At 31.8% G+C, this 12,245-nt stretch overlaps 2 protein-coding genes across 5 annotated transcripts in view; one reads left to right on the top strand and one right to left on the bottom strand.

The window, feature by feature from the left end:
• The window catches only part of LOC127701283 (uncharacterized), a 526,465-nt gene that overhangs the window by 121,518 nt on the left and 392,702 nt on the right, over positions 1–12,245 (bottom strand). The window lies entirely within an intron of this gene.
• LOC127701285 (tyrosinase-like protein 1) lies at positions 1,016–7,433 on the top strand. Its single transcript, XM_052205151.1, has 4 exons — positions 1,016–1,038; positions 2,042–2,473; positions 3,198–3,310; positions 4,986–7,433. Exons 2-4 carry the CDS (start codon positions 2,045–2,047, stop codon positions 6,400–6,402), a joined length of 1,959 nt encoding a protein of 652 aa, XP_052061111.1. The 5' UTR covers positions 1,016–1,038; positions 2,042–2,044; the 3' UTR covers positions 6,403–7,433.

The raw sequence follows: 12,245 nt of genomic DNA, 5'->3' as shown, positions 1-12,245 counted from the left end.
TATTTTTGCCGTTTTCTCTGTTTGTTTCATACTTTATAGATTTAATTTTGATAACCTTACTAGTAATGTGGATTTTAATGGCTAGCATTCATCATTTTATCTTAAAAAAAACTTCCTATTTAAAAGATATTTTAAACACGGTTATATAAAACTACTTTTAAAAGCGCATTTTACAGTTGCCGTCAATTTGTTACAAAAGAGAGGATTTCATCTTTTCAATAACAAACTGTCCTTTTCTGGAGAGCGGTGGTCACTTACTGGCCTCTCATAAATACTACCGACTTTAATTACATTCTAGGAAACCTGTACGGGTATTGTTTTAATTTTTTTTTTTTTTTTTTTTCTTGAGCGGCAGTATTCATCACTTGTGGCTACCTTAGCTAGTTTACTGTAGTATCAAGTACTTGAAGTTAAATGGTCCTTCCCTAAGGACATGCATAGATCAACAGCGATGTTGTTTTTGGTAAGCGTACAACAATATCACTCCCGATTCAAATTGTCAAATTGTTCATTTAAAACACGTTCAGAACAAAGGAAATAGGGATTTTTGAAGTAACTTTTTAGCTGAAGTAATTGATAGTTTGATCAAATTTCGTCATAAGATTAATCAAAGAGGGAAATACAACGATCAGCAGACGTGCAAAAACTTATTATCAACAAAAAGTTTAATAGAGATTGATTTGCTTTTCGAACAAAAACACGCATTTGCATTTGCATTCGTTTAGGTGCTTTTAAATGTTAAAATAGAAAGACTATGACATGTACGTAAATAAGACAGTAACCTATGAAAGTGACATTTATTGCCTTGTGGCTAGCAATAATACTAATGCATTTCATTACAATATAACTTATTTTTAGGTATTACCTTTTGACTTGGAAAAAAGCCACAAGGAAAAAACAGCTTCGAATACGTATTTCTTTTCCAATAAAAAAAATCCCCTTTCTTATCCAATCGCGTTACTTTGCTGTGTATATATAATGGAGGGATGAAATTAAAATAAAATCAGATCTATATCCATAATAGAGTTTAGAACAAACGTAAATATGCACCTTTGTTTATTTATTTAGCTAAGATTGCAGTCATTAGGGAATTGTTAATGAATTAATTTAATTCTTTATACCTTTTTTTCATATTCATGTTATGTAATTTTTATCATTAATCGTATACCATATATACGAAACAATTTCCCTTTTCAAGAATGTTGCAATAATAATTCTTTTATTTATATAATATATGTATATATTTAAATGCACACAGCTGTTCAATGATTTTTATGGGTTTTCGCAGAAATCATGTAGCAAAACATACTTCATGATTCATATGAGGGAGAAAGATATGCTAAAATACTCGCGAAACACATATTGTGTCAATCTTTAAAGTTCAAACTCAGAAATTATTTCTTCTATAACCATGATAACTATTGTTTCTTGCCATTTTGTCCGTTTGATATCCTCTCGGGATATTTGTTTTGACAAATGAAGACATTGAAGTGACAAATGTAGCGTCTTTTGTTACTTGTTTTAATTTCAGGTTTTCATTTATGAACACGTTACTGACCCAGTGAGTGCTAAAACATCACACTATAAAGTTCAAAATTCATTAATGTTGGATTTCCTAGAAAAACATTGGAAACAGAAAAAATACCTAGAATATCCACTTTACTTTTTCTTAATATTATAATGATGTCCAACTCATGATATTCTTTTCAATAATATCACAAAGATTAATAGGTTATTGATGCATTAAGGCATTTGCGCTAGGGACGTGCTCTCAGTCTCCTCTTCTTTCCTTTTCTTCTTTGTGTTGAAAATTATTTGTAGTAAATAAGTGTGAGATTGTGTGAATACATTTTAGTTAAACGACTGTATTAGAAAGAGAAAGAATAAATAAAAAGGGATTAAAATATTTAAGAAAATCTAATAACATAAATTTAAAAAGAGAGGAGAGGGAAGTGCACCAGATGAGTGTTTCAGCTGTTACATCTACTACATATAAGTTGTCTTTTCAACTTTAATAATTATTGAACTGATTTTTTTTCAGATAATGAGGAAAATACTCTTCATCTTTGCATCATTACCAGTGTTAGCCTGGTCTCTGGTTGTGGAGGACGATATTCCACCAATGTTACAGGAGTGTTACAATGAACAGACATATTCCAACTCTTTGGACGTACAGACGAACTGCTTACAAAAATACTTGTTCCATTTATTTGGAAATTCCACACAACAAACATTATTGGACAAGAATGCATTAGACTGGATAGACTCACTTGGTCGAAGTTTGCATAACAGATTAAAGAGACAAGCAAGTTATAATAGATATAATACATATAATAGATATAATAGATATAACAGATATCAAAGGCCAATCCCTTCAGTGGATAGAAGACGAGTGAGAAAAGAAATAAGGACATTGACAGACCAGGAGAGGCAGGTCTTCTTTGATGCTATAAATGCACTGAAGAATGATAGGGTAAGAATTAAAATACGTTTTCGGTATCCATGTTGACAGTAGCAAATACATTAATCTTTAGGTCCAACAAATACGACTGTTCGCCAATGCTACTAAGGTATAAGTTTGCTACACTTCAGGGCAATACAGAGCAAAACAACACGATGTTGTTAAAATAATAGATATTGATTTGTAAAATGTGACCTTTTATGATTGTTCATATTCTTTTTGTGTGTGTCCAAAGTTAAGAACCTGCAATCCAGTTGTTGTCGTTGGTTGCCCACTTCCATTGTTGTGTTTTTGTTTATTTATCACTCGTTGAAGACTATAGTCTCGAAAACATAGAAATGTCAGTTTATTTTTTGTACTGTTGAGTTGCTTTCTCATATAAAATACTACTCCTTATTGTATTAAGTGGCATTGTAACTGCTGTAAATTTGATTTTTTTTTTTTGGGGGGGGGGGGGGGGGGGGGGGTAGGGCCTTAATTTCATCAATACTAAATTTTGGTCACGAGCGAACCTGAGGTAAGTATTCAAGAACCACATTCTTCTGCGCACGGATGTCAAATTATTTGTTATTTAACAATTATAGATCATAAACATCATATGTATAATTTATTTTCTTGATTCAAAGATAAGTAATAGTGTTTGAATCAACTGACTAAACTAATGTATATTTCGCCTATCTAAAGGTATTTTAAGCTATTCTTTATTGTTATATAGTGTATATTTCTGTTTTTGTAGTCAGCGAGCCCAAATCAATATGATGTCCTTGCCTTAATGCACCAAACTGGAGCTCTAGCCTCTGCTCATAGAGGTCCAAACTTTCCTAGCTGGCACAGATACTATCTCCTAATGTAAGTAAAGGGATTATAAAAAAATTTACCAACAGAAGTAGTGGTCTATCACTTTTCATTCGAAATGTAGTGCAGCATCAAATCAAGCGCCTGTCTTGGTTTTTTATTTTCCTTTTATAATTTGAGTAACTTTTCTGAAAAGACAATACAAATAAGTATAAAAACGGTAGCGCGTAGGCATTTATTGGATATTTATAAATACACTTTTTTAATATATAAATATTTGTTATACCGGTGAAATGTTAGTCTTCGATGTTAAATGCCAACCGGTAGTCGCGGCATATGTGCTTTCATCATCGAACTAATCAGAGTTGAGTATTGCTCAGCGTGTATTTAATTTAAGTTTAAGTAACAGTGAATCAATTTAGATGTGGCATAGCATTGTGGGAACGTCACTTTTTTAATATAAGTTCTAATTTGTTCTATTCCTGTGGATAAATTCGTCTTCAGGCTTCAGTTATTACAAATTGTCAATAATGTATATCAGGTTGTCCGAATTGTTGGCCTCAACTGTGCATTAAAGCGTGTTCACAGACATTTTTTCATGTGCACGAAAATTAGTATAGTTTTTTTTTTACACCAAAATATGTTTAATATTTGTCAAATAAAGGCGATTTTATATTAAACTATAATTCAAATAGAAATACAACTATATTACTTAGTTACGTGTCACGTAAGCCTTGCCATCAAATAAAACTACCAACGCGCAAACTATAAAGGAAAAAACTTTACCAGTACAGTTAATAGACACTGAGAGATATATAAATAACTGTTTTAAGGGATTCTTTTGTGGGTATTTAGAGACTGTAGTAAATTTTCCTTGCAAGAAAGATAAGATGATACATCCGTTTTTTGAAATTATATGATTCAAATGTCCAATTTCTGAATTATTTATTTTGATCAATCAACTTTTCTGTAATTTTTTTCGTAAACTCTGGTTTATTCGTAGGAAGAGTTGAAGAGTAATGTCATATTACCTACTGTTACTTCATTTTCCTTAATACTTTAAGTCTTTGAATACGGTAACCTTTTGCTACATTGCTTTAAATCAACCAAAATATTACATATTTTTGAAAAATACAAAAGTATTGATTAACTAGAGATATTATATTTTCAATTCTCTAGATAGACACATTTTTGACAAAAGGGAGACTTAACACAATTTCCATAAGGGAAATAATAGAATAAACATATTCACGATTTATAAACCTAAAAGGTGAACTGCTATTTTACAATCCAAGATGGCGGTATACAGTTAATCTACCTTAATGAAAATACAACAAAACACACACTTGAAAAACATTGTATAATTTCTTTACCTAGCATAAAATAGATTTAGCAAACTGCCAATGCAGATTAGATAATGTGTATACAAGCAAGGAGAACTTAATTATCTGCAGCAATTACTAGAAAATTGAAGATAAATCAAAAAGTCAAAAAATAAAACAATTGTTGACTTTTGATATCAGTTGATACACCTGAGTTATTAACTAAATATGTATATATCATATGCACCTCGTCCGTTATCCTCGGTAAGTATCACATGTAATAAATCATTGTATTAACCTCATCAACTTTCAATAATTGTATGGTAAATAGACTAATATCGGCAATTTCATACATTCTATGTAACGTACAACACTTGTTTTATTTCTATGTTCTTCTTTTCCTTCAGTTTCGAAGAAGCCTGTATCAGAAAGAGAAGTAGGTTTGTTCTACCATACTGGGATTCTTCTATAGATTATAGAATGAGTGATCCATCTGAATCAGTTCTGTGGACAGAAATATTTCTTGGAAATGGGAGAGGTGTAGTATATACTGGCCCATTTGCAATGTGGAAAACACCTGCAAATAATACATATTTAAGGCGAGATATTCCAGGCGCAAACAGTTCTTTAGTTAATCCAGATACGATAGTTAACGTTTTTAGGAAACGTTATAACAGAGAAATATTAACACCAACAGCGGCAACAGACGAGGACAATTTAGAAAATCATCATGACGGTGTTCATCGATGGGTTGGAGGTCAAGATGGTCATATGGGCGGTTTAGAGACTAGTCCACAAGATCCTGTATTCTTTTTGCACCACTGTTATATAGATTACATCTGGGAAGTATTTAGAGAAAGACAACAGAGACTGGGAATAAACACAGAAGAGGACTATCCAGAAACAACTAATGAAAATCACCACCCGAATAGAATGATGGATAATCTCTCTCCACCAAGGACCAATAAATGGGGTTATAGTAATCAATTTACAGAACGTAACGGTATCTATCGTTACGCCCCAGCACCCACTTGTGCCAATAGATGCGGTGGAGCCTACAATGGTTACCTGTTTTGTAACAGAAGAACTGGCCATTGCGAACCTAGAACCAAAAGGCAATTCATAGATATGGGTGGTTTCAGAAATATAGATAGTCCTTACATTAATGACCAACCGATGGTTGCTTCTGCTGCAAATACACAAGCGGCACAAGGGGGTAGATTTAGGCCTAGCTCCGAGTCCAGATTGAGTAGCTCAAATCCCGCTCCGTCAATTTTGAGACATTTTGAGACACACATTGTCGATCCAAGGACAAGAACTACACGCAAAAAGCGATCAATTGCTACATTTGATACCGATAATGTAGCTATACAGTCATCTTACCACCCTAATGTATTAGCAACAATACCAGTAAAAATTATCAACACACATCATTTATCAGGTAACAACCAGAACTCATTTGAAAATGTTAATTTTGTACAACAAATATCTACCTTTAATGTTTCCTATGAAACTGTTGGCTTTTCATACAATGGTAATCATACGGGTCATATTATAATTGATGAAAAAACACAGACTGCAGAATCTACTGTTATGATTGCATTTAAAAAACCTATGCTCGGTGTGACAACAGCTCACGTAAGAGTTTATGATTCTTACGGTGGAATATGCAAATCAGAATGCTTTGAACCTGGATTTAAGTTTTATAAGGAATGTTCCGGAGTTCTAAAAATAACAACAGATCTACCTCTTATGTTCAATGACCTCAGTGGACATATACAAGATTCTCAAAGACCATACATGATTTTTAAATGCTATAATTAATTACATAAAACAACTTTGGTTGTCCTGTGATAATTTGTGAATTCCAGTAAAGCCGGCAAGGGGCTTTTCATTTCATAAGTAACGTAATTGTATATGTATTGTTACTATGAAGAGAAAACAAAAGAAGTGTTGAGCATTAGGTAGGTAAAATCATTTTTAAAGGATTAATTGCTAAATTTGACATGACTTTGTGAATTGAAATCCCCCCTCAAATTATCCAATATTTTCTTCATTGCGAAAAAATTGTTCCTGATTTTTTCAAGATTCCAGTTAAGAAAAATTATTTGAATTTTTTTTTTTAAAGCTTGATATTTTAATCATGCTTTATAATTCAATTTTGGATGTAACACGTCTTCTGATTGGCTGAAAGTGTTTTGTCTATCAGCTCATAGACATAATTTTGTCATGTGACCGCGACGTCATCAACGTTTTTATCATGATTTACTCCTTTTTAGAATTAAATTATAAGAAATGACTTTAATATTTTTTTCTGTCTATTCGAAATAACATAAAAAATGTGGTGCACACTTTTAAATAACCCGCTACGCGGGTTATTCAGTGTGCACCATATGTTTTATGTTATTTCTTCATAGACAGAAAAAATATTACAGTCATTCCGTTAAATAAAATAATTACGACCATATATTGTAACGTTACGTTAATCTTCAATGTGTCCTTTTTTCATTATGACATGTTACACACTGTTGATCGTTAAGTTTTCGTCCTTTTTTGTTTGTTTGATTGATTGCTGTTGTTTTTGGTATGTGTGTGTTTTATAATTTGGCTTTCAAATTTTTGTTTTATTGTATGAATGTTAATGAAAGCTAAATATATGTCTTATTGGTAACCTTGTACAATATTAATATGTTACATTTATAAAAAAAACCTGTTTTATAAATATGTTAAGATATACCTATAGATATTTTTTTTTTAATAATCATCTTAGTTTTATATTTTGTATTAAATAACATTCTCCATTTACAGATTTCTTTGTTGAATTATATGTCTTACTCATAATAAAAACTAAGTAATAAAAATATTGCATCATTTTATAAGAATAAAATCAAATGATGGAGAACACAAGTGAGAGTTGATTGATTGATGACTGAAGAATGTTCAGCGGCATATTTCACATACACATATGGTATTCAGATATGAATATAACGGGCTTTGTACAAGACAGATAAGCATAACGGAATTTTAACGTAATTGTTACAAGGTAACAGTCTGCAGAAAGACACATAACTCGACTCCCTCAGACACATTATCCCACTCGAACAGTCCCTGTCTCATCTCCTGAAAGCCGTTTGCTCGCCGGAAAAGCAGTAAAACCAATATAAGAGTCTTTTGTTGAACCCAAGAACTCCCAAATCTGCCATGAGACCACTTATAGTTTTTGTTTAGAAATCGGACATTGTCTTCAAGGCATATATTGAATTGATTATTATGAATGTGTTAGTCGTATGGACTCTGGCTTGTTATTTGGTTTGTGACGTGCATTACTATCTCACAGATGAATAGCTCAAATCTTTGTTTATTCAGATGGAAGTGTTGTACTAATGTTTATGAGATATTATCTTCAAACTCACACAAAACTACCAAAATCATCTAACATTGGGAGATCAGATTTTTATTTCCAATACAACAGGATTTTTTCGTCGTTAATTTTTGGTACATCCTGATAGTTTGAATTGTAATGAGATCCTTTGTAACCGGGTTTTGAGGACTTCGTGTTGAACTGTCTTTTATTTTCTATGAAGAGTTTTGTGGACATGTTCGTCTTTTCGTTGCTTTTCTTTTTTTTTGCCATGATGTTGTCAGTTTTCTTTGACCTACTGAGTTTTGAATGTGCCCTTGGTATCTTACACATCTTTTTTTATCTTAAGTTCCAAAATTATTACGATATGAAGTCATTTGTTTGGTTAAAATGGGAAAGTTTAGTTTACCAATCTGATTAAAATTCAGACCTATATTAACTCGCGTGTCGTAAATGAGTATAACGAAATCATAGAACTATTTTAATTAGGTTGTAGTTTTTCTTGATTAAGATAGCATCGATTTAAAATTTGACTTTATTAACATACTCTATAACAACATATTAAAAAATTCAGTTCATGGCGCGCGGAAGTAGACTATAACTATATAAGATATCTGATAAACTATATGAGATATCTTATAAAGTTTATTAGATATCTTGAAGTTAGAATAAATAGTAAAATGGCTTGCAACACAAATGGATACATTTTCATTTGATAGACAATATTTAAAAAATAAAATTTTGGTTTTGGTTAAGAATGTCCTTAGGATTTCTCAAAATTTTCTAAAATTGAAGTGTTTACCATATATAAGTATGTTCTGAAATACAGTTACACTAAAAGTGCTGTTTAAACCTTAATGTACCTCATTTGAACTTATGTGAATCTTAAAAGGCCTTGCTGTGAAATATATTCATAGGAAATTTGCCCTACCTCTTTTCTTTTTGATTCAGACAAGTTTGATTGTATTAGCTTATTTCATTGTAAAGAAGATATCACTTTTATTGTGTCTTTTCTAAACCATCTAGTACAATCCAGAATCCTCCTAGTACAAATTTGGATATTCCGATTTCTACTAGTCAATATGAATTCTGATTTGTACTGGATTTTAATAAATATATATCAAAATTTAAATTTGAATTCCTACTAGTGGATATTGGAATTCAATTTGTACTTAGGAAGATTCTGGATTCTACAGAATTCTAATTTGTACTGTAACAGTTACACTGGGTAACAAAAGTAACAAATTAGAATCCAAAATGATAGATGGGATCACAGGCTCATTGGAGCTTCTAGTTTTTATAGATACATTATGTTTTTCCTATTGTAGATGGGTTTTGTTTATAACGTTTCTTCAATGCTATATACCCAAAATTGCCACGTTTAAACATATCATACAGAGCAGATCTGAATAATATTGCTCCAAACACTTTAAAAATCATCTTTTGGACAATTGGAATAAAGTTGTCGATTGGCTTGATAAAACAGCATTAATTTAAATACATGATATTTTATAATGTCTTAAAGAAAGTATGAATTTATATCAAATTGTTATATATTGAGGATATGAATAAAGATGTTTCCAGTATTTGTAAGCCAGTTCTATCTATTTAATTTATAATTTACTTAAACTGTAGAAACAATTGAAGTCAGTGTGAACAGTTTTTACTTAAAGCTACAATTCAAAATAATATGAACATGTTTTATATGCCATTAATAATCATGATTTACCAAATATGGTTAGAGTTGGCAAGTTTTGTATATATGTACATATTTTGGACCATAGATAATCATGATTTACCAAATATGGTCATGTTTAACAAGTTTTTTTAATAAAGACTTTTGAGTTGTTCTCACTCAAGTCCAGATAGATCTAGATTTATATATCTTGTATTTAATTAGCACATACTTACAACTTCTCGTCCAATCAAATTGCTAGAATTTGCCTTCTTATTTTCATAGTAAGTAACTACGCATGAATGACCACAAGGGTAAGATTTCATTGTATCGAGATATTAAAACAAAAATTGCCACTGGCTATTTTGAAATAAAATGCTGTGTTCCAAATTAAATTAAATAGTTTGTAATATAGTTTTCACGTTGATTTTTACATGTAAATATCCTGCTATTAAAATCTTTGGATCTAAAACAGGTTTTTGACGATTGCAAGTTTCTTTCATTTAAAAAAAGAGTAACAAATATGGTTCTTTATAACTTGATTAGAGTACAAAGCCATCTTAAAATTTATCATCCAAGCAATTACTTTGTACACAAAAGAGTGTGTACTATGAAACTTTGTGAAGGGAAATTCAGGCAAATTGATCTATTTTGTCATAAATTGATTGATTGATTGATTATTGGTTGCTTAATGTCCAGTGACAAATATTTCATGCATGTTAAGGACGATGTCATGAATTGCAAAACCGTAATAATGTCTGAAAAGAATGTGCCACCTATATATATATATGTATATACATGTTCTGATACATCTTTTAGTTTTTACTTTGAAATAGAAAAAAAAACATAAACCCTAGTATCTTTGATCTATTGGTAGTTGCTTCCTAATACTATCTGCAGACTATCTATGGGGACATACCAGGGGCGGATCCAGCCATTTTTGAAAGGGGGTTCCAACCCAGGTAAAAAGGTGGGGGGGTCCAACCATATGTCCCCATTTAAAGCATTGATCGTCCAAAAATTGGGGTTTTCCAACCCCCTCCCCCCCCCCCCTCCCCCCCCCCCCCTTTCCACCTACCTGGATCCGCCACTGCATACTATCTATATGTTTCAAATTTGTTATAGCTTTAGTTTTACTGTACAATTGAAAAATGTTTTCAAGACATGTAAAGCTTCCTCTGCAATTTAATCATTGCCTGCTTTTGGTCAATTTAGTTTGTCATCTTACCATGTAAAGAAGTACATGTATAGTAAAAACACCGCTTTATACCAATAAACATACTTATACCAGCAGCTACCATCTTTTCATTCTGGAGTCAAGGGCCTTTTGAAATCACATATTTTACAATGATACTAGTGAGTAGATTTACAAAACTTCGTTAATGAGCTCAGTTTTACAAACACATGTGATACAAGTAGTCAGCCAAAATAAACTATCAATAGACCAATTAAAAGATTACTCGAGTTGTAAATATGTGCTAAACTAGATAGTCTATGAAAAGGTATATACTATGAAATTAAGAGCTTGGGGCAAGCCCCTCGCTCTAAATTTCATAGTATATACCTTTTCATAGACTAACCTAGACGTAGACAATGTTAATTGATATTCTATACTAAAGATAGAAGGTCTGTTTTGAAATTTGAAGCAGCTAGTTTTACTTTCAACAAAGTAAGTACCTTAGGTGTTTTCTACATTTGAATGATCTGTGACATACTTCTGTTTTACTTTCGCAAATACTTGGAGAGACTATTAACTATTTTGTTTTTTTATACTGGGTTGTATATTCATTCAATTAATCACCATTAGTCAGTCTCCAATATTTTGGTAATTCCTGTTCCCCTTTTTTGCAAAAACTTTTATATCCTACAATATTGATATGTGCTAAAAGTATGCATTGTGATAATTGTGTGTTTATGCCCTGCTTGCATTTATTCATATAATATTTATAAGATAACATATTTTGGTCTGTACTTGACTATTATAAAAATAAGGAGATGTGGTTAATGATTGCCAATGAGCTGTCCGCCAGCTTTCAGATGAAGTAGAGGTCAGCAATTATAGGCCACTATACAGCCTTCAACAATGACAAAATCATACCATATAGTAAGCTCAAAAAGGCCCCAACATGAAAAACGTGTAACAATTCAAACAAGAAACTGCCTAATTCATTAAGATTCATGTTTACGTTTAGCTTATTGGGGACAACCTGCCATATGGGAAATGGTCCAACTACTCCAAACAAAAAAAGATGAGGAAATAGTGACAACTAACAACATATGGCCCAGATAGCCTGACTTTGTACAGAAACAAACTCTGTTAGGGTTAAACCAGATTTATGTGCATACAATCCTTCCATCTTTGTCAATCAAGAAGGTATAATTGCAATGACTGGACATAACTTGAAAAACTAATCCAAAAGATTGGAAAATAGGTAGCCTCTGTCACACAGGCACTTGTCTCAGTAAAAAATTTCCTATATACCTTAAAGCAAAGTCTGTTACATAATATGTATATTTTATAGTTGTCTACAAGATACTCCTGATAATCTTGACTGACTGAAAAGAAATTTGAGTAAGTACACACAGTAGTTGGATACTATTCATGATACGTGTGGCGAAGTTAAGCCGGTC

This window comes from Mytilus californianus, unplaced genomic scaffold, assembly GCF_021869535.1.
Source record: "Mytilus californianus isolate M0D057914Y unplaced genomic scaffold, xbMytCali1.0.p SCAF_5, whole genome shotgun sequence".
Lineage (NCBI taxonomy): Eukaryota > Metazoa > Mollusca > Bivalvia > Mytilida > Mytilidae > Mytilus > Mytilus californianus.
The sequence above is the reverse complement of the archived record's forward strand: the minus strand, read 5'-3'. Positions and strand labels throughout refer to the sequence as shown.

What these genes read in the sequence shown, in the direction of transcription:
- LOC127701285 (XM_052205151.1), top strand. Translation starts at nt 2,045, where the DNA reads ATGAGGAAAATACTCTTCATCTTTGCATCATTACCAGTGTTAGCCTGG. An exon ending in ATGCACTGAAGAATGATAGG is followed by an intron (nt 2,474 to 3,197) that starts GTAAGAATTAAA and finishes CTGTTTTTGTAG; the next exon opens with TCAGCGAGCCCAAATCAATA. An exon ending in CACAGATACTATCTCCTAAT is followed by an intron (nt 3,311 to 4,985) that starts GTAAGTAAAGGG and finishes CTTTTCCTTCAG; the next exon opens with TTTCGAAGAAGCCTGTATCA.